Raw genomic sequence first — 20,362 nt, 5'->3', positions numbered from 1 at the left:
GCCTTGTTTAAAGACAGCATTTCGCAAATTCTATGGTCGTTATAATGATTCAATTTACAAATACAACCTGTCATTGCTATAAACATGCTTTAACTGAATTATTTTGAATCACTACAGCGGAACGCCTAAACGTGTTGACAAATAATCCCTACAATATTCAACAAACTTGGGAAAATAGGAGAGGGCGAGGAAGATAAATATGGATCATTAGTGCAGCAGTACTTCTGCAATAATCCTTGCAATATTCAACAAACTTGGGAAAATACGAGAGGGAAAAGGAGATAAATATTGATCATTAGTGCCGCAGTACTTTTGCAATATTACTTTTTTATAAAAACCATTGTTAGAAAAAATTAAAACCTTAGATAGTCTACCTGTATGTATTATGTATTGTATATTTTGATAAAGCAATGAAAGACTATCTAAGTTTGAGATTTATCTTGGCGATGACCTTTGTCCTTATCTTGGGGTGAAATTTCCATCGGACTTGGCAGAACCTGGTGTCAGCCATCATGTTCCTCCAGAAGCTTACTGTCCTCCTCTGCCTCACCCATCACGTGGTCCGGGCCCCCCATGTGATGTACGACAAGACCAAATATAGTGGCAATGGGGAAAGTAAGAACATTGATGAAATTATTTATATTTTGTTTTGTTTTTTGCACGGTTTGTTCCAATTTCTCATACATTATTGAAATCTAATGGGAGAACAAATTATGTGCAAACTGGGGAATTGTACAGGTGAGAAAAAGAAATTGTTCTAGTTTGTTTTGCAATATTTCAATTTTAATGAGATATTTGAAATAAATTGTAATGCATTCCAAACTCACTTTTTAAAACTTTCATACTAACGAATTATTAACAATAGCCCTTTCTCTTAGAATGATTTAAACATCGGTCGACTTTAACTATAAAACTAACTAGTAATATATTTATTTTGAAATGACACGTGTGCCACGACTTGCTGTGTATGACTTCTCGATAAAGCTGCACTATAATCCAAACTGATAACGAAACCTGCTGACATGTACTTACACAATATAAACACAGACTACGTGATGCCGATCACACAGAAATTACAGCATACATCCAATGTTTTATAGCTTCATTATGCAAAACAGCACAAACACTGATGTTTTGCGATAAAATATTTTGTATTTTATTAGATTAAAATGTGTCATATCAAAGGTCACTTACGCGTCATAGCATCTATGTCGAGAAATTTAAAACAATGAAAAGGCAAAGATTTATCACACACTTAACATTGGTGAATGTAAAATCATAGAAACGGTCGTGAAAGCATTAAGGACAAGCTCTGTTTAGATCATGCACCTTGAATAATATTTTGAGATAGAAGTACATAATTGCTAAACTTTTAAATACCACCTTATTTGAAAAAAGTGGAAATTATCTTTTATCTAAAATAAAGTTATTGTGAAGACGATAACAGGAAAATGACATTTCGTACACAGGGAAAGCTACTAATACATGTACCTAAGTATATTTTGGATAGGCACCAATTTGTGCATCTTATCATAAGCAATGTGCGAACTATAGTCCTTTATATGGAACGGCGATGGTAGAAAATGCTGCCTGGTTATGATTTACTTTAAAATGGCATGAACATATACCATGCAGTGGTATCATCACAATAGACGAAAAATGTATAGGAATGTAATATGAAGGAATGTAAACAATGGAAGCCTGAGGTAATTATACATTGTTTATATCAGGTATGCAACTTTCCATGATACAGGCAGCCCAGACGTTTATTCCTTATATTCATATTTTGTAATTTGATTGGTTTCTTCTTATGAAATTATAGATTTTTTTAAAAGTTGACAGGTTTTTTTATTGCATTGAGAAATACAACACAGATTAAGTAAACATCAAATTGTATAAGATATTTAAGGTGGTATTTTGCACATTAGCTAGATATTTTTGGAGAACAGAAGCCCAGCACACAATGCAGGAATCTCTGAAGAATCAGCCAATCGTTGGAACGGCCAAAAACGTAATAATGTTCTTGGGTGACGGAATGGGTGTGTCCACGGTGACAGGAGCTCGTATTCTGAAAGGGCAGCTGCAGAACAAAACAGGGGAAGAAACCGTTCTAGCATGGGAGAAATTCCCTAACGTCGCTCTCTCCAAGGTAACGTAAATTTGGAAATGCATTTCTCTTGTCAAGTACATGAAATGCATTAACGGATGTGAACAAAGGTTCGCTTCTAACAAGAAAATTCCCCGATTAATGCCACAATCAAACGATAACCACAACTCCCTACTATTGGCATCAGACGGGGAAATCACTCCTCCCCTGTGACACAAAACACTCCTCTCCTGCGACACAAAATATTCCTCCCCTGTGACACAAAACACTCGCCCTTTGTAACCCAAAACGCTCCTACGAAATCAAGCAAAAATAAAGCATTTGGACGGAATACTCCTTTTAAGGTACAGCCATATATGTAGTTAATTTTTTAGAAACAACTTGACACATAGGCTAACAAAGCGCTTGAAGACCTCGGGCAAGTCTTTCTGTAAATCAATGTGATTGGTTTTACATGTATTTTGTTTTCAATCTTACAGCTTTGAGTTGATACACAAATGTTCACTATATCAGTGAATTGACGTTGAAAAAAAAAACTGCAACGGCGGGTGTGAACGGTCGACAGGGGATGGATGCTTACTCCTCCTAGGTACCTGATTCCACCTCTGGTGTGTTCAGGAGTCCGTGTTTGCCAAACTATCTATTTTTGCATTGCTTATGGGATTTATGAGATTGTTCACTGTTCGATATCTTCGCCTTCCAATGACTGGGATTATTTTTTAAACACGCCCGAAAAAAGCTTTGTGACGTTGTTCCTGACATCACTCTACCCTACTCTATGACGTCATACCCACGGAGCGCCAAATCAACAATATCCGCAAATGATAGAAGATATCATTGACTATTTGAAGTCATTGCTGTTTTATTTATTGCGTACAATAAATCAATTGATGCGCGTGTCAAATCAATTATTGCTCTCATCAACTTAATTATTGCGTGTAATATTTAATTTTATGTGCGCATCAACTGAATTATTGCGCGCAATACTTGAAATGATGCCCACATCAAATTAATTTATCGCTCTCTTCAACTGAGTTAATGCACCCATCAATTCATCCATTGCTCTCATAACTTAATGCGCGCATTAATGTGATGGATATTTAGTTTGGAGCTCGGTATAAATGATTTGATTATCTTTTTCATTTAATTGAAATATCTTCATCATTTACAAATATTTTGTGCACATCTTTTCTTTACAAAGAAGGCAACAATTTAATTAAAGAGATCATTAATGCAATAGGGGGTATGTTGAATTGAAGATATCTCTTATCAAATAATTACTACCTCTAAAAGTATTATTGCATACATCAATTGAATCAATATCATTTATTTAATTTAAGAGATCATTAATTGAATTATTGCGTGCATTAATTGAATTGACGAACACATTAATTGAATTATTGCTCTCCTCAATCGAATTATGGCGCACATTAATTCACGTTTTGATATCATCAATTCATTTGAAGAGAGCAACAATTCAATTATAGCGTCATTAATTTAGAAGAATAATCAATGTTATGAACCATTCCATTAATGCGCGCAATATTTCAGATCTGAAGATATTAATAATTTAAAGAAATATTTGCGCATCAAATGAATTCAATATATCTTCAAATAATGAAACATATCTTCAATTATTGGAGTTGGCGCTCCATAAAGACCTGTAATGTTGTCCAAGGTTGATTTAAACAATGTAATCATTGTTCACCATAGACATGTATCTCTTAAACATTTGCCTTAATTTGGAAGTGATTCTAACATAGTGCATATGTGTTTGTGGAATAGTATACAACAATTTCCATTTTTCTTCAGAAGCGATTGCCATCCTTTGCCAACATTTACCTACATGTAACTTAAAAAAACAATTGGCTAAAAATAACAATGTAAAAAAATACCTTAAATTACATGTAAGTATATATGTTAGACCAATACAGAAAATACTTTCTACATGTAGACCTACAACCAAGATCATCAGACGCCCGACTCGGCGGGGACAGCCACCGCCTATCTAAGTGGGGTGAAAACTAACATGGGAACCATTGGAGTCGACGCCCAAATCGTACGAGGTCACTGTGATACTACTCAGGCCGCAAAGATCACATCGATCTTGGACTGGTCACTCGCAGAAGGTACAATGACCACAATACACCAGACTGTTCATTTAAAGTTCCGTGTGACTTTTTTCTAGGCCCTCCAAATTTTTGCAACGTTTCAGTATTATTAGTATACATGTAAACGAACAGTCATCTGGTTCTATTCCAATGCTGTAACTTCTAATAAATGATAATTATAGTGATATCTAAACATATATTCTTTGAACAATTTATCTATACAATGTGTTCATTTCTAAGAAATTGAACAATTTTCTTGATGCTATAATACGTATATGATATTTGAAATGTTTTTTAAACATAAATGGAGCGCATGCTAAATTTGTTTTTCTACGTTGAAGACATTCTCTCTCTCTCTCTCTCTCTCTCTCTCTCTCTCTCTCTCTCTCTCTCAGAGCAGAAGAACTAAAACGAAAGTAAAATGAAAGTACAAATAAGTACACTACTCGTCTGGGTTTACTGTTGATTCTCAGCGTGTAGAGTTTTGATAGCTTGCAACGTGTAATGATGTTTACCCCTGTAGAGACGAGCAATCTAGTAACACTACCCAAACGAATAGTACTTACACAATCGCAGCAGTAAAAGTACTCTTGTGTGAAGTAAAATTCTTAAGTTCTAATTTGAAGGAAAGTCTGTTGGTTTCGTAACAACTACGAGGGTGACCCATGCTACCCCTGCAGGAACTTATGCCAACACAGCGGATAGGAATTGGGAAGGCGATTCAAGTATGACGCATGTGACAGGCGGATGTAAAGACATTGCTCTGCAATTAGTAGAAGATAATCCAAACATCCAGGTATGTGTGTTTTGTTGGATTGTTAATGAAATTGTTACTTTATCAATTCATAAATGATGCCTATTCTGCGTGTACTACAGGTTATCATGGGAGGTGGAAGAAGATTCTTTCTCCCAGCGGACGTCATGGATCCAGAACGAGGCGCAAATACAGCCCATGGGAGAAAAGATGGCAAAAATCTCATTGAAGTAAGAAAAGTGCACTGACAATAGTCTTGTAGGTTTTAACGGGACTATTACCCCTGTGGGCTCATCCAAAGTGGGTATTTTGAAAATACAGCATATCTGAATGGTGCGTTCATACAAACTTCTACAATCACATCAATACATAATTAAGGAGCATATTATAATTCTAATTACATTTACCTTGTCCTTGACGAAATGCCTTTGAATCAGGGCAATGACACACCATCTGCTCATAAACAAACAAAGTGAAGATAACGAACAGTGATCAATCTCATACGTCCTATAAGTAATACCAAATAGGTATTTGGACAAACACGGACCCCTGGACACACCAGAGGTGGGATCAGGTGCCTAGAAGGAGTAAGTATCTCCTGTCGACAGGTCACACCCGCCATGAGCCCTATACCCTGATCAGGTAAACGGAGTTATCCGTAGTCAAAATCAATGTGCCAAGAATGGCCTAACAACATGTCAGACAGCATTTGACCCAATGATAGGTTGTATTGACGAACTAGATCGTTATAACAACCATAGAATTTGCGAAATGCTGACTTCAATCGAGACTGTTGAAACCCCTGTACCATCAACTTGTTTGTCAGTAGCTTGCCTCGATTTGAAAACTGACTATACACGGTACAAGCTTTTGCGTATCGAATCAGTTGAGAGATATAAACACCATATGCAGGTGATAATGGAATATTGCTACATAAATATGGGAAGCTGACGATGGAGAAGATGAAATCATCCCATTTGTCATAGAGTTAAATTGTCAGTTTCCCGTTAATGTCTACTTTCAATAAAATATCTAAGTATGAAGCAGAAGTAAACGACTCTGTGGTGTTTTTTATTTCGAGCTCACAGGGATATATCGAATCGACATATGGGAGGTGACAAACGACAAACAACCTTTGTGCCAAGTATGGGCTTCTAATGGAAGGTGAAAATAACGAACAGTGATCAATCTCATAACTCCTATAAGCAATGCAAAATATGTCTCTCCATTACAAAGTTTTGACCCACGCAAGAATGTCAAACTTACTTTACCCTTGACGTTAGCCAAATGGTCTTGACCCAGGGTCATGACAACACTACTGATAGTAGCTGGATATAATCAACCTTTTTGTCAAGTATGTAATTCAAATATCAACAGTTAAAACAACCTGAACAATGATAACTATGGCATGTCAAACGTTGCAATATTTGATCTTTTCCATTTGTATTGTATAATTTTCCATTTGTATTCTATATTTTCCATTTGCATTGTATAATTTCCATTTGTATTGTATATTTTCCATTTGTATTGTATAATTTTCCATTTGTATTGTATATTTTCCATTTGCATTGTATAATTTTTCATTTGTATTGTATCCAGGGAATGTTTATTTTGATTTGTTACGAAGGATTTCATTAGTTAACGTCATTGATGTACCACATCTGTAGACGTGCTTAGCACACATGACCGTAGAAATGACGGTTCTCTATCGTGCCAATGGCTGTGCAGCGATACGGAATATCTGTTTTTAAGTTCATTACGGAAAGACCCGTGATTCTCACTTTTAAATGCCGAGTGTTTGGCAAAGGAGCAATTACTGTCTTTGTTTATGTCAAAGGTTTGATGCGGCAATGACAGTAACGGTTCTCGAACTCACGACCTCTCGCCCACAAACCAAGCGATATATTACTGAGCTACCGCGATCAGGTCCATGCAGGACTAGTTATTTTTGAAAATACGTAGCTAGCTCTAGTAATGGCGACCCCCCCCCCCCTTGATCATTTAAAAAAAAATAGAACTGTTCAGAAAACCATGCACATTTTTATTTAGTCAGAATTCAGTAGATTCGGGGGACTTAATTCGGCCCTTGGGTCCCCACCAATTGTTAACATCGAGTTTGGTTTGTTACAACTATTCAATGGATTAATCTTAAGTTATCGTTTATCGAATTTGGTAATGCGCGAGATGTTGAAGAGGTAAAGTTCAGGAGCCACGTTTCGCAGGAATGTACCGTATTTGCTAAGTGTAATGGCGTAACCCCACCCCCACCCCCAATTAATTGATCGCTTTTATGCGTCTAATATGATGAGTATATTCAAACTAGTCTCCTATTTAACCACTGGCTGATCTAGATAATTTTGAACTAAAGGATGCAGTAAACTGCTGGATGACTGGGGACTGTCTTATCGCAATTCACCTTTGAATTAGAACGTTTTACCCGATATAGTATTGCGTTGTGTGACGACACAATTGAATGAGACGATTGAACAGTTTGAATGACATGTTTGATGTAATACAACAAGAGTTTTCATTGGCCGATTACAGCCCGCCCACTTTCTCGAGCGGATTCAGTGTAGCTGGAGAACTATAGCTCTCTGAAAAGATCCACCTCTTATAAAAACCTTCCATTTACGGGTCACAAAAAGCTGCGGACGGTTGAGGCCTGATATCGGTGTATTCTTGTGTTGATGTCTCATAAACTCAATATTAGAAAAATCTTAACATATTTTCCTACTATATACTTGTGTCCAAACATACCTTCAAATATTCATTAACGCCACACACGACCTGAAAACTCGCAGCTTCAAATGATTTCGTTTGTTGACGTAGCCATGTTAAGTAGCCGGTCAATTCGAACTCTTTTGCTATTGGTATCTATTCATAAAATTGGTTGTAAGTTATGTATTCACTCTTTAGTTATTATCAACACGAATAATTAATAGAAATTAAAACATATAGTTTTTGTAAAGGTAAAATAAGCTCTTGATTAACGAAAATGCTACATAAGCCCATTAGATGGAGACCGGCCGGCGCGGCCGCCCATGACTAATAAAAGCCGCATTGCCGTGAGTTTAGCTATTTGAATAATTATCATTTAATGGGACTGGGGTGGTATACTATTTAAACTATTTAACTAAAATATTGGTGGGGTATTAGTACACATCTAGATGCTATTGTGCCAGTATGGAAATGAACCGGGATTCGAATTGACTGGCTACATAACATGACTACGTCTACGAACGAAATCATCAAAAGCTGTGATCGAGTTTTTGGGTCGTATGGGGCTTTAATAAATATTTGAAGGTATGTTTGGACACAAGTATAGTAGGAAAATATGTTAGGATTTTTTTTATATTAAATTTATGAAACAACACAAGAATACAACTTTTTCTCTTTCTTCCTTTGAAGTTTTTTTTTTTCCATCTAGCATCCGGCTGTCATGTTTTCAAATGCTGACTACTCGCGTATAAGGGAATTTGGGCGGACTTATGCATATGGACCAATGAGAATTTCTGTTGCATTTCGCAATTGTATTACAAAGATTCAATTGTGCCGTCACACAACGCAATACTATATCAGCCAAAGCGTTCTAATTCAAAGGTGAATTGCGATAAGATCCCTAGTGAGTCCAAGTGCAAAGCCTTGGTGGAAGGGGGGGGGGGGTTGCAGGGGGAGGGCGGATTTAAGAGGGAGCGAAGCCGCCCCCCCCCCCCTCCATTTTCAAATTTAAGGTAAATCTTGGCATCTTGTTTAGAAAAATGTATTAAACGATAAAAGAAGCAATAAATTCTTCCATTTCCGGAGAAATAAATGACAAAATCTTTTGATTTCTTGAATTACTTTATTGAGAAAACTTAATTTTTCCAGAAACCCTTAAAATTTGCGTCATTTTACTAACACTTTATTAAAAATGACATATTTCAAGCCCTGGCTTCGCCCTCTGGACCCCTACCAGGGCTTCGCCCTGGACCCACTGGGGCCGCCTGAAGGCGGCCCCCAGACCCCCTGCCTCAAAGTGGCGCTCCCGTAACCGCAATTCCTGGATTCGTCCCTGAAAGTCCCCTGGAACAAGTGCGTTCTGACAAAATAAAACGTACATGCATGCTTTTTTCGACATCTATATATAAAATATATTTGTGAAGGGAAAGGAAGGGAGGGGGGTCTCCCGGCGCAAGATTCCTCATTGCTAGCTACATGTATGTTCAACTAGTCCTTATATGGAACCGATCGCGGTAGTTCAGTGATATACCCTTTGGTTCGTAATCGTAAGGTCGCATGTTCTAGTTCTACTCGTGTCATGGCTGCATCAAACCAGTTAATACTTTTCCATACGCATTGCTATCTAAAAGTGAGAATCACAGATCTTTCGGATAATGTGACCTTAAAAGCAGACATTCCGTGTTGGGACAGGCGTTGACACGTTAAAGAACCCCCACTGTTACGCCACTGTGCGCGTACATGTAGCATAGTAAGTCTATTTGTGGTACGTCACCTGCAGCTGGTGACGGCTAAATATAAGTGGGACCTAAACTCATGAAATCCTTCGTAACAAATCAAAATAAACAATCCCTCGGATGCAATACAAATGAAAGATTTTGTAACGCAAACGGAAATTATACAATGCAAACGAAAAACATATATAATACAAATGGAAAATATACAATACAAATGGAAAATTATACAATACAAATGGAAAATATGAAATACAAATGAAAAATTATACAATACAAATGGAAAAGATCAAATATTGCAACGTTTGACATGCCATAGATAACCGGATTGGAGACATGTATGGGGATTTCTAAAAGCCCCCGCCCCAAATTGGTTATGATATGAATATCCAATGCCAATACAGTATTAGAATTTGCAGAACATTTACTAATAATTTTTGATTTTGTGAATTATTGATATCTGAAATTTCTGAAACATGAAATTAGAGTTTCTGATCAATTACATGTAGGAATGGATGAATGACAAGAAACGAAGACATAGAACATTCAAATATGTATGGAATGAGACAGATTTCAACAATGTGGATCCTACAAACACAGATTTCCTCTTGGGTAACAACCGCAACATGTACATGTACTCAATAAAAATACATACCATATGAAGAATTGTCAGTAAAGTATGCCATTATAGTAAATTATTCAATCTGCATTGAACAGGTTTGTTTGAATCAAGCCACATGAACTATGAGGTTGACCGAATGGACCCTCATTATGAAACTGCTGGGGAACCACACATCAAGGACATGACCGAAAAAGCCATTCAAATTCTCTCTAAAAACTCAAAGGGATTTTTCCTCCTCGTTGAAGGTTATACTTTTCCAATTTACAGAAGTCCACTTTTCACATAAGATAAGCAAATACTGTAAAATCGTTTATATTCATGGCGTCGAAATAGATGGAAGAATATTTTCATTCTTTATGGCAGGTCACTTTTCACTATTCATGCAAGATCATTCGTGGATATGCCTATGACCACAATAACAACGAAAATTAATTTCCACGAAAATTAGTGATTTAACAGTATTCCATTATTTTACCTATTTAGGTGGAAAAGTTGACCTTGCTCACCATGGAAGCGAAGCTGTGAAATCTCTGAATGACGTGGTGGCGATGGAAGAGGCAGTTGAAAAGGCTGTGTCCGTGACAAATGAACAAGACACTCTAATTGTTGTGACTGCCGATCATTCTCATACGTTTGTCATCTCTGGATACCCAAGACGTGGGAATGGGATCTTTGGTTTGTAAACACCGATTGTGATATAATTGTTCGTTTCTTTAGTTGGATAATGACCATAATACTAGTTTATATTTCGTACGATAGTACGCTTCTCCAAGACAAATTCCACAGTGTTGTTATATATGTACAGGTAGAAAAATGTTCATTTCTTTTTCAAAATGTATTTACATGTAATATAGTACATAGCACCGCTTTCAAAGACAGATGCTCCAGAATTTCAGGAACACACCCGTTTTCAACATTTCAGATTTGATGTCTAGCAGACCTGGGTACATTTCACTTGCCCGGGACCACAATCCATACACTACTTTACTGTACGGTAATGGTCCAGGGGCCCATTCTCAGCGGCAAGATCTACGTCACGTTGATACAAGTACGTTCAACATCATAAGTAAAAATTAATGATGAAAATAAACAACTACAAGGTTAAATTACACATCGACAAGTGAGATATTGCAACTTCAAATGAATATCGAGATTCGTTTTCAACTTATGCAGAGACAATGAATTTCTTGTCGAGACAAACTAGGTATGGCATGGTTTAAATCACAGGAACCAGTAGGTCTTATACACGCTGACCAAAATACAGTTTTATACCTCACTATGAATATGGCCGGGGCATATAGTATTTGTCATATTCATCTACTGTCTTTCAGTCCTTATGTCCTTCCGTCACACTTTGCATTTAGTTCAGTTTCAAAGAAACTGTTCAATATATTTTTATCGATCTTTACATGCTGATACATATTAGTGACATCAATATTTGTTGACCTTGATATTTCCTTTGATCTTGACCTCGCTTTTCCTTATTTCTTGTTTAGGTCAGATTGAAAGTAACGATTGGGAAAGTTTTATGAAAACTCTTATACTGATACATATTAGTGGTAGCAATTCAACTATGGGATTATTGTTTTTATCTTCACCTTCCCTGTGACTTTAACCCCTATTTGATGGTAGGTCAAATTTTAAAGCAATCAATGAAGAATTTGTTACCCCTTTGGCTGGGGCATATGGTGTTTGTCATGTCCGTTTAAGATATTCATGTGTATAGATGAGGATCTGCATTTCATCTGATTATAATTTGTTTTTCTTCTTTTTCTTTTGTTAGAATGATAACTTTTCTATTGGTAGCTAGTCCACATTTAACCCTTGCAAAATTGTTATTTGCCTTTATAGCAATTTCCTTAGAATGTTGGTAAATTTGAATAATATTCAGAGTGAAATGAATGGGCGATACTTGGGTCAAAAAGTTTAAAGATAAAAATCACTTTGAAATAAGGTGACATTTTAAAATTAGAACACTTCACTTTGCCATAGAAATAAAGCATTAGATTGATAGAGGAAAGGTTCGAAAGGTTTTCATTTCTATTTATGTGTGATATGGCTTGTAAACAACTGCGATTTTTAACTGTATTAAAGCTGTTAGAGTCAATAACAATAGACAAGAGTGTTTGAAAGGTTCTCTTTATTGTCTATACATTTGATATATGACTTTAAACACCGCACCACGCCAGACTTAGTTCACTAAAGGTTTAAACCCTAGCACTAACACAACAAAGTGAATTCCCTATTGAGAAAGCACTGCATTTCTCTTCTAATTCCTTGATAAGGTGAATGAAAACGTGTGCACCAACTTTCTTTCTCCATTAAAAATCTATAGAGTTTGGTCAAAAGTATTTTCTCAATGTCTCAAAAACTAAAGATGATTAAAGCAAAGTTGTTGATTGCTTGATTGTATCTTGTTTAACATCTCTCTCGATAATTTTTCACTCATATGGAGATGAAACAGGGTTGGTTAGTACTGATTGTCACAAGCAAAACACCAAACTCCTGGCTTGGGTTCATCCATTTACTGTAAATATATTACATTTGGCTGTGTATTCTATTTAGCGTCTTTGGCGGAACGCAGTTTCCGCTAAATCAAGTACATCGCTAAATACCATCCGTAAATCTAGATGTTTAAAGTAATTCAGGAATGCGCTAAATCAAATCTGCGCTAACTTGTTGAAAAAACGATTTCCGCCAAATATCGTACACGCCAAATATAATACGTTTACAGTATTTATCGATGCAATCTGGTGCTGATATATACACTTAAAATGTATCTTTTCGACCCTATAACAAATAAAACATACACAAATATTATTTCATAATAATATACATTATATCACGCATAAATTATCAGTCACAATTAAATGATTTGACATTAAGAGTTTTATCCCTTAATCTAGATAATCTAAATATGTACATTATGCTTACTTCTCACAATATTTCATTATGAGTACTGTGAAACTAATAAATGTCATAATATAAAATTAAGGATTATCTCCCTCATGCATAGCTCTTATCCTTGGACGAATTTGGCTCCACTTTTTTGGCACGCTGGTTTTGGCTATATTTAGCTCTAAAACTTCATAGTTATTTCGGATTTCCAACATTTCGATTGAGCATCACTGAAGAGACATTATTTGTCGAAATGTGCATCTGGTACATCAAAATTGGTACCGTATAAAGTTTACATATAATAGGCAATATATTCCATTACCTCTCTATGGGACAGAGCCCAGTGCATATACTAGCTAACTGATTTAATATCAACTGGATGTTCCAGAAATAAATTTGTCAATAAAAATACATAATCTTAGGACAATTATTTGTTTTATCAGTATAAAACCACTTATTCCAAATCCTTTGACTTTAATATAAATTACAAGGTTTTACTTTTATTTGATAATTTAAACTTGCACCCTTCTTTCAAAGTGAAATTAATTATACAGACATGTTAATAGAGAAGTTAATACTTACTGTCCAGTCCGTAAGGTCTAAAATATCTTTAATATGTCTTGTCAGCAAACTAGAACTTTTTGGCAACTTGCTACTTCAAAATCTTTGGTAAAAGTCCCTGAATAAAACTCAGTCACAAGAACCAATGACAGTTCAATACAAGCCCTTTAAATTTGACCACATGACCACTAACTTTTGTGGGGTGGATCTATAAGTGAACATTCTGCATGATAGTTTTTTTTTTTTATTATTATTATTATTAAGATAAAAACACACTACTACAGAGATGTCACCAAGACCGGTGAAGGGCTTCAAATTTAGGCCTTTGCTTGGCGCTTACGGCCATTAGGCAGTGAGGGTTCTTTAGCGTGCCACACCTACTGTGACACGGGACATCCGTTTTTAAGGTCTTCTCCGAGGATCCGTGACATTCACACCTGATGCCGAACGTTTGGCGATGGAATTGTCACTACCTCTTTTAAGGACTTAGGTTAGTCGCGGCCGGGATTCCAACTCCGGCCTTCCGCATGCGGGGCGAACACTCTAACCTGTAGACCATCTCGGCGGTTACAACGTTAGCATATACATGTAGATCATTGATTACGTAAAAAGAGATTTACTGGGAAATAGTGTCCGAAAGTTCTATGATCTCTATCTTTGAAACAAAAATAATTGTAAAACATTTTAGAACATAAATTGCTCTTCTAAACACTCTACAGTTCTTGTTTTGTGACCCCTTTTAAGGAATGGCAAGACCTACTCCTGAAATTGAATATCTAAATCTCGAAACCTATAACTATTCTAATAAACAAAAATATAAATAATCACAAGACGCATCTTCCTCATTCATGCATAGCTCTTATCCTTGGACGAATATGGCTCCACTTTTTGGCACGCTGTTTTTGGTTATATTTAGCTTTAAAACTTCATAGTTATTTCGGATTTCAAACATTTCGGTTGAGCATCACTGAAGAGACATTATTTGTCGAAATGCGCATCTGGTGCATCAAAATTGGTACCGTATAAGTTTTACATTTGACGATATTAAATTCTAAAGGAGCATGGGCATGATTTCAGTTAAAAATTTCAAATTTATTTTTCAATTTTTAATGTTTACAATGCTTAACTAAGGAGTTTCTAATGGTCAGCAAAAATGTCAAGTTACAAGAGAGATACAGAGCTCACAATTCTTTGTTATGTAAACAAGGCTTGTATCATTTGTTTTTTACATAGCTTAAATATACTAGTAAAAGCAGATTGTTCAATTTACAAGTTAATTCTTAACATAATTAAACAGTTTCTAGTCTTTGTCACATCTCATTTTGTTTTTAAATATGATATTTTCTATGAAGCAATCTATATGTAAACAAAAACATGGCACGAGCCTTGTTTACATAACAAGGCATTATGAGTACTGTATCTCACTTGTACCTCAATAACTGACATTACAATTTTCGCTGACAATTGAAATATCTTAGATCTTGTGATGTATGAAAGGCGAAAATAACGAACAAACGACCAATCTCATAACTTCTATAAGGAATGCAAAATAAAGAGTTGGGGAAACACGGACCCCTGGACATATCAGAGGTGGGATCAGGAACCTAGGAGGAGTAAGCATTCTCTGTCTTGATCAGGTAAACGGGGTAATCAGTAGTTAAAATCATTTTGTCAAGAACGATTTAAGAATCGGTATGAAACACGTCAAACGGCATTTGACCCAATGATAGATTATATAGGCAAACTAGATCATTATAACGACCATAAAATTTGCGAAATGCTGACGTTAAATGAGACCGTTGAAATCCTTGAAACATCAACTTGTTTGTCAGTAGCCTGTCTTGATTTAAAAACTTATCATACGCGGAACATTCTCTTGCTGATCGAATCAGTGGAAAGATATAAACACCAGATGCAGATAAAAACGGAATATTACTACATAAATATGGAAAGTCGACGACGGAGAAGCCGAAATAATGTTTTTCATAAAGTTGAGTTGTTAGTTTGCCGTTAATATCTATTTTCAATAAAATATCTCAATACGAAGCAGATATGGAAGACTCAATGGTGTCTTTTATCTCGAATACACAGGGATATATCAGATCGACATTTGAATGAAAATTATTATTGTTGATAGATAAAACTTCGTTGATATATCTAAATGTCGAGTTGAACGCCAAAGCAAGAAATTTTTATCTTCTCGTGTAGAAGCTTTCAAATAAACTCTGCTTCATCATAACGTAAAAGCAAGTCAGCTGTTTAAAAATCTTGTGCTGTATGTTCAATATCTTGTGATATATGTTTGATAATCTTGTGATCTTTGATCAATATTTTGTGATGTATGTTCGATAATATTGTGATGTATGTTCTATATCTTGTGATGTATATTCGACAATCTTGTGATGCATAATCTATAATGGACCCCTCCTACGCGCATGGGCCTATCACCATGTGTTTTTGTTTAAAAAATAGAGCAACGAGCATCGGAATAGGATAGATTCTAACAAACACAGGGGAAAGGAGAGAGGGTAGGTACACGTAACAAAGACATGTTTAGTCGTAAAATCTCTAATCATATTTCGCTTTACGTGTGATACTTACCTATTAATAACGGATAGAGACTTAGAAGCAGTACTTCCAGTTAGGAGGAGAGTGTGTTTGTCTCCACCATACCTCCAGCTTTCCAGCTCTCCATAACTTAGACTGATATTGATCCAGATAACACAAATAGTGATGGATGAAAGACATTTCATTCCTCCAATCCACAGTCATGATGATCTCCTTGGAAGCTCCCATAAAGAGAGCCGAGTTTGGATAAGTGGCTTTCACCGAATGTGCCCTGACTAACGGGTTGCCAGAGTGGTTTGATATATCTTAGCCTAACACAGATTAGTTGCTGCAGAAATTCATTTTTCGATATTATTTGTGGTGAAGCAGGATTGTAAAGATTGGGCATACATATATTTGATATTTCTCGGCTCCCTGCCATAACTGTAATGATAGACGACAAAGGAGGGGAGATACAGTTCGCTTTTGTCGATTTATATACTGGACTAACGACACAGTGTCTGAAGGAACCAGCACTGATTTGTTCTTTCCAGTGTTGTGTCCACTTGTAGAAAACATGCGTGACTGCTTTCATTTATAAGCTAATGTGCCACTTCTCTTCTGGGCTCCAAGTGCCCTGAACCATCTGATCTTCCCAATGCGCCCCCATTCCATTTTGGAGGCATCTGTTGTGACACAAATTTCCCCTTTTGGGGTCCATAATTTTCCCGTTTGACTAAAGGAGAATTAAATCTGCTTTGGAACTTACCGTGACCAAAATTGGTTTTAAAATGCTGTCCACCTTTGATTTCCACTGACTCAACAAACAGAATGAAGACCTCTTTTGGGAAATCTGCATAATGGCACCAAACCTATGAGATGTTATGCTGTGTGACCTAGAATCTGTAGTATTGATCTCGCCGACACCCTGCCTGCTTTCAGAAAAGGTTCTATTTGAGACCTAATTCCTATGATCCTGTTGGACACAATGTTTGTGTTGAATGGCCCCCTACATAAGTGAAATCCTGACTTGGAACCAGGCTCGATTTTCCATTGATAGAATCCAACCAAAGCGAGTTGGCAAACTGCACACCTCACCTCTTCCATTTTCTGCTTTAGAATTACTGGAGATTGATGGATTATGAGTCTATTGTCCAAATAAAATGCTACTTAAATACCTTGTGTATACAACAGCTCTATAACTGGTGCAAGAACTTTGCAGAATACTTGAGGACTCGATGAAAAACCAAATGGACTGAAAATGGTTTTCCATCAATTCGAAACGGAGATATTTCTGATGTGAATCTCTTATTAGAATATGATTGTATGTTTCCTTCAAATCCAGAGAGGTTGTAAAGTCCCCTGGTTGAAGGAGCATCTTTATAGTGCGAATGGAATCGAGTTTGAAGTCTTTGCTCACCACATAATTGTTCAGAGGCTTTAGATTTAAAATAGAACGATATCCCCTAGTTTTCTTTGGGACATTAAAGAAAGTGCTATAAAACCATTGGTTTTTCATCTATGATAACAGGAACTATTATTCTCTTATTCTAGCAACGTTTGAATTTTTTGACGGAACAGGAATGCACTTTACCCCTAAGTTGGTAGGAGGAATTTGAATGAATTCTAAAACATATCCCATTTGAATAACTTCCAATACCCAACGATCTGTTGAAAATATGTGCCATTCCTTCATAAATAGTGTCAAACGACCTCCCACCTGAGGTGTCAGTTCCACCTCCGTCGAGTCCCTACCCTCCAAAGAGACGGTCTAAAGCTTAAGGTGGAAGACTTAAAGCGGTCACCAGACTGCTGATTGTTCCCAAAGCCTGCACGATTCCTAAACTGATTACTTCCCTTGTTTGTGAAAGGTTTTCAAGAAATCACCCGACCTTCCTTTAGTATGGTCTTCAGTTGGATTATCAGCGAAAGTAAGTAAAGTAACACAAGAATAAGTAAAAGAAACGGTTTTAGTTTTAGCTTAGTAAAAGTAAAAAAGTAAGTAGCGGTGGCTACCGACTCTGACCTGCTTTACGAAAAGCTTTTTGGATGCAAAAATAAAGCACTAGCCGACAAGTATATTTGAGCAATTTTTGTGCCCTGACTTTATCTACTACTTCCTGAACCTCCTCCTCACAAAATCAAATTGGGTTCAGGGGCATTACTAAATGTCCATACTCAAAAGGAGTTGATCCCAGTTTGGTATCCTTAACAATATTAACTCGGCGGGTATGATGTTGTAAAGCACATACCCTGCCCATTTGATCTAATGCATCTTGTGATGCTTGAACGGCTTCCGTCAAGTTAGCCTTAAATTTGGCTGGGTCGAAATCACCAGCCGACTTAGCAAGCCCACCCATGCCACTACCTAGACCTTGGCGTAAAGCCAAAATCGCGGCTATATCAGTCATTGTTCAGGCCTTCGGCAACTTGAAAAATCATCAAATTCCTTTTGGAATCCAGGTCTTCTTTTTTTTCGAAATATTTTACGTTTAAGAAAGACAGGATCCACCCTAGCACAACTTAACAAGGACTGTGTGGACTCATGAAGAGGGTATTTATTAACCCTAAAGCTGCTAATTTTAGAGACTCAGAGAGACACAAGGAAGATTGCAGAGACATTCTATGTGAGGGATAGAAATATGAATTTGGAGCAAAGTTGTCCTCAACCCCTTGGATAACCAGAGCCTTTCCAAAAGCCTTGTACTGGTGCGATTCCTGTATATGTAACTGGCTTGGTTTTAGCTTCTTCATTTCCTCTTTCTTTTTCTTGTATAAAGACGACCTCACAGTTTCCTTACCATCAGAAAACAATTGGCTGAAATCCTTATTTCCATGTACAATGCCACCAGGTCTTAAATCAATATCACCCATGAAACTGAAATCGGGAAACAATCAACAGTGGTGTAGGTTTGGGTCTCTTTTCTTTCCTTTTATAATATTAAGATTCACTATCTACGAGAGAATCGTCAACAGGCGAAAATAGAAACGCCATCTGCGTCTGAAGACACCCCACCCGACGAGTTGTATGTCTACGAGGGCGAAGACAATTCAAGAAGGGAGGAGTGTAATGGTCAGGCGGATTCAATCACAGATGGCCATTACCTCAGTTGGTAAAGCATCTGACTAGAGATAAAGGGGGCCTGGGTTCGACTTTCCGTCTGATCCGTTGCATTTGCTTCCTTTCTGTTACAATGACAATTCACCTACAAAGCTACAGCTTGTGAGGCCTCAATATGAGTGGAAAATTCTCGATAGGACGTAAACCAATGTACATTTAAAGAAACTATTGTTTATTTACATTTTCAGTAATAATCAAACATTATATCTTCATTCACAAAAGATATTACTCTGGCCATTTAAAAACAAGTTTACAAAATTCACTTAGGAAAAAAAATCGTTCTATTTCCTGGACATTGTTTTGAAATGTTGTATACATGTATGTACATATTTTCATTAATTAGAAGCTACAACATTACAGTCGAGCCGTTTGAAGGATGTTTCAATGTTCATAAAATGTAAACAAGCATTTTCATCACAAAAATATGATACTGGCATGGTATGCTGCAGAGGGTTGGACTTGGGATAATATAAAACATGTAGAAGAAACAAGTTCGACTGATTTAGGCAAACCTTTAATTCAACACTGTATCCAAGTAAAGTTGCGTGGAAAAATGGACAGCAACAAGTCTTTAACATTAATAGTTACAACGAAACTTATAACAAACATATTTACCTCATCTCAAACTTTGTTGTAATTCTTTATTTTAAATGCATTGCATCTTCATTGTAGCCGATAAGCAATACGTTTACCAGTCGGCCGTTCCACTGTCTTTAGAAACCCATGGTGGAGAAGACGTTGCCATATATGCACGAGGACCAATGTCCCACCTGTTGCACGGAGTGCATGAACAGAACTACATTGCTCATGTTATGGCCTATGCTTCCTGTGTCGGAGACTATAACGCACCCGCTCACTGTGCATCTAGTGCCGCTAAACACAGCACAGCAACGACTAATATATTTGGTAGAAAGTGATGCTTATGTTAAAGTATGAACTTCATTAAACATATAATTTACATAATATAGTTTCGTGTTCACAATGCAAATTCTATACTTGACGTTTTTAAAACAGTGAACATTGATGTATTGCGGCTTTAGGTTAATTAACCCAGTCAATGCCAAACATGCAGGTCACGATATTGAAGCAAGAAAGGTGAAGATAACGAACAGTGATCAATCCCATAACCCCTATAAGCAATACAAAATAGATAGTTGGGCAAACACGGTATTTGGTCATTATTACGTAGA

The 20,362-nt window shown here is 36.6% G+C and overlaps 1 protein-coding gene across 1 annotated transcript; it reads left to right on the top strand.

Annotated features, from left to right (window-relative positions):
- The first annotated feature begins 448 nt into the window (after positions 1-448).
- On the top strand, positions 449-20,135 carry LOC125682508 (alkaline phosphatase-like). Its single transcript, XM_048923134.2, has 10 exons — positions 449-615; positions 1,929-2,149; positions 4,062-4,236; positions 4,845-5,014; positions 5,095-5,202; positions 9,933-10,035; positions 10,141-10,290; positions 10,529-10,720; positions 10,968-11,093; positions 19,845-20,135. The coding sequence occupies exons 1-10, from the start codon at positions 513-515 to the stop codon at positions 20,087-20,089; spliced, it is 1,593 nt and encodes a 530-aa protein (XP_048779091.2). The 5' UTR covers positions 449-512; the 3' UTR covers positions 20,090-20,135.
- Positions 20,136-20,362: the final 227 nt, after the last annotated feature.

This window comes from Ostrea edulis, chromosome 2 (assembly GCF_947568905.1).
Source record: "Ostrea edulis chromosome 2, xbOstEdul1.1, whole genome shotgun sequence".
In the NCBI taxonomy this organism is placed as follows: domain Eukaryota; kingdom Metazoa; phylum Mollusca; class Bivalvia; order Ostreida; family Ostreidae; genus Ostrea; species Ostrea edulis.
This window is presented reverse-complemented; position numbering and strand designations above follow the sequence as displayed.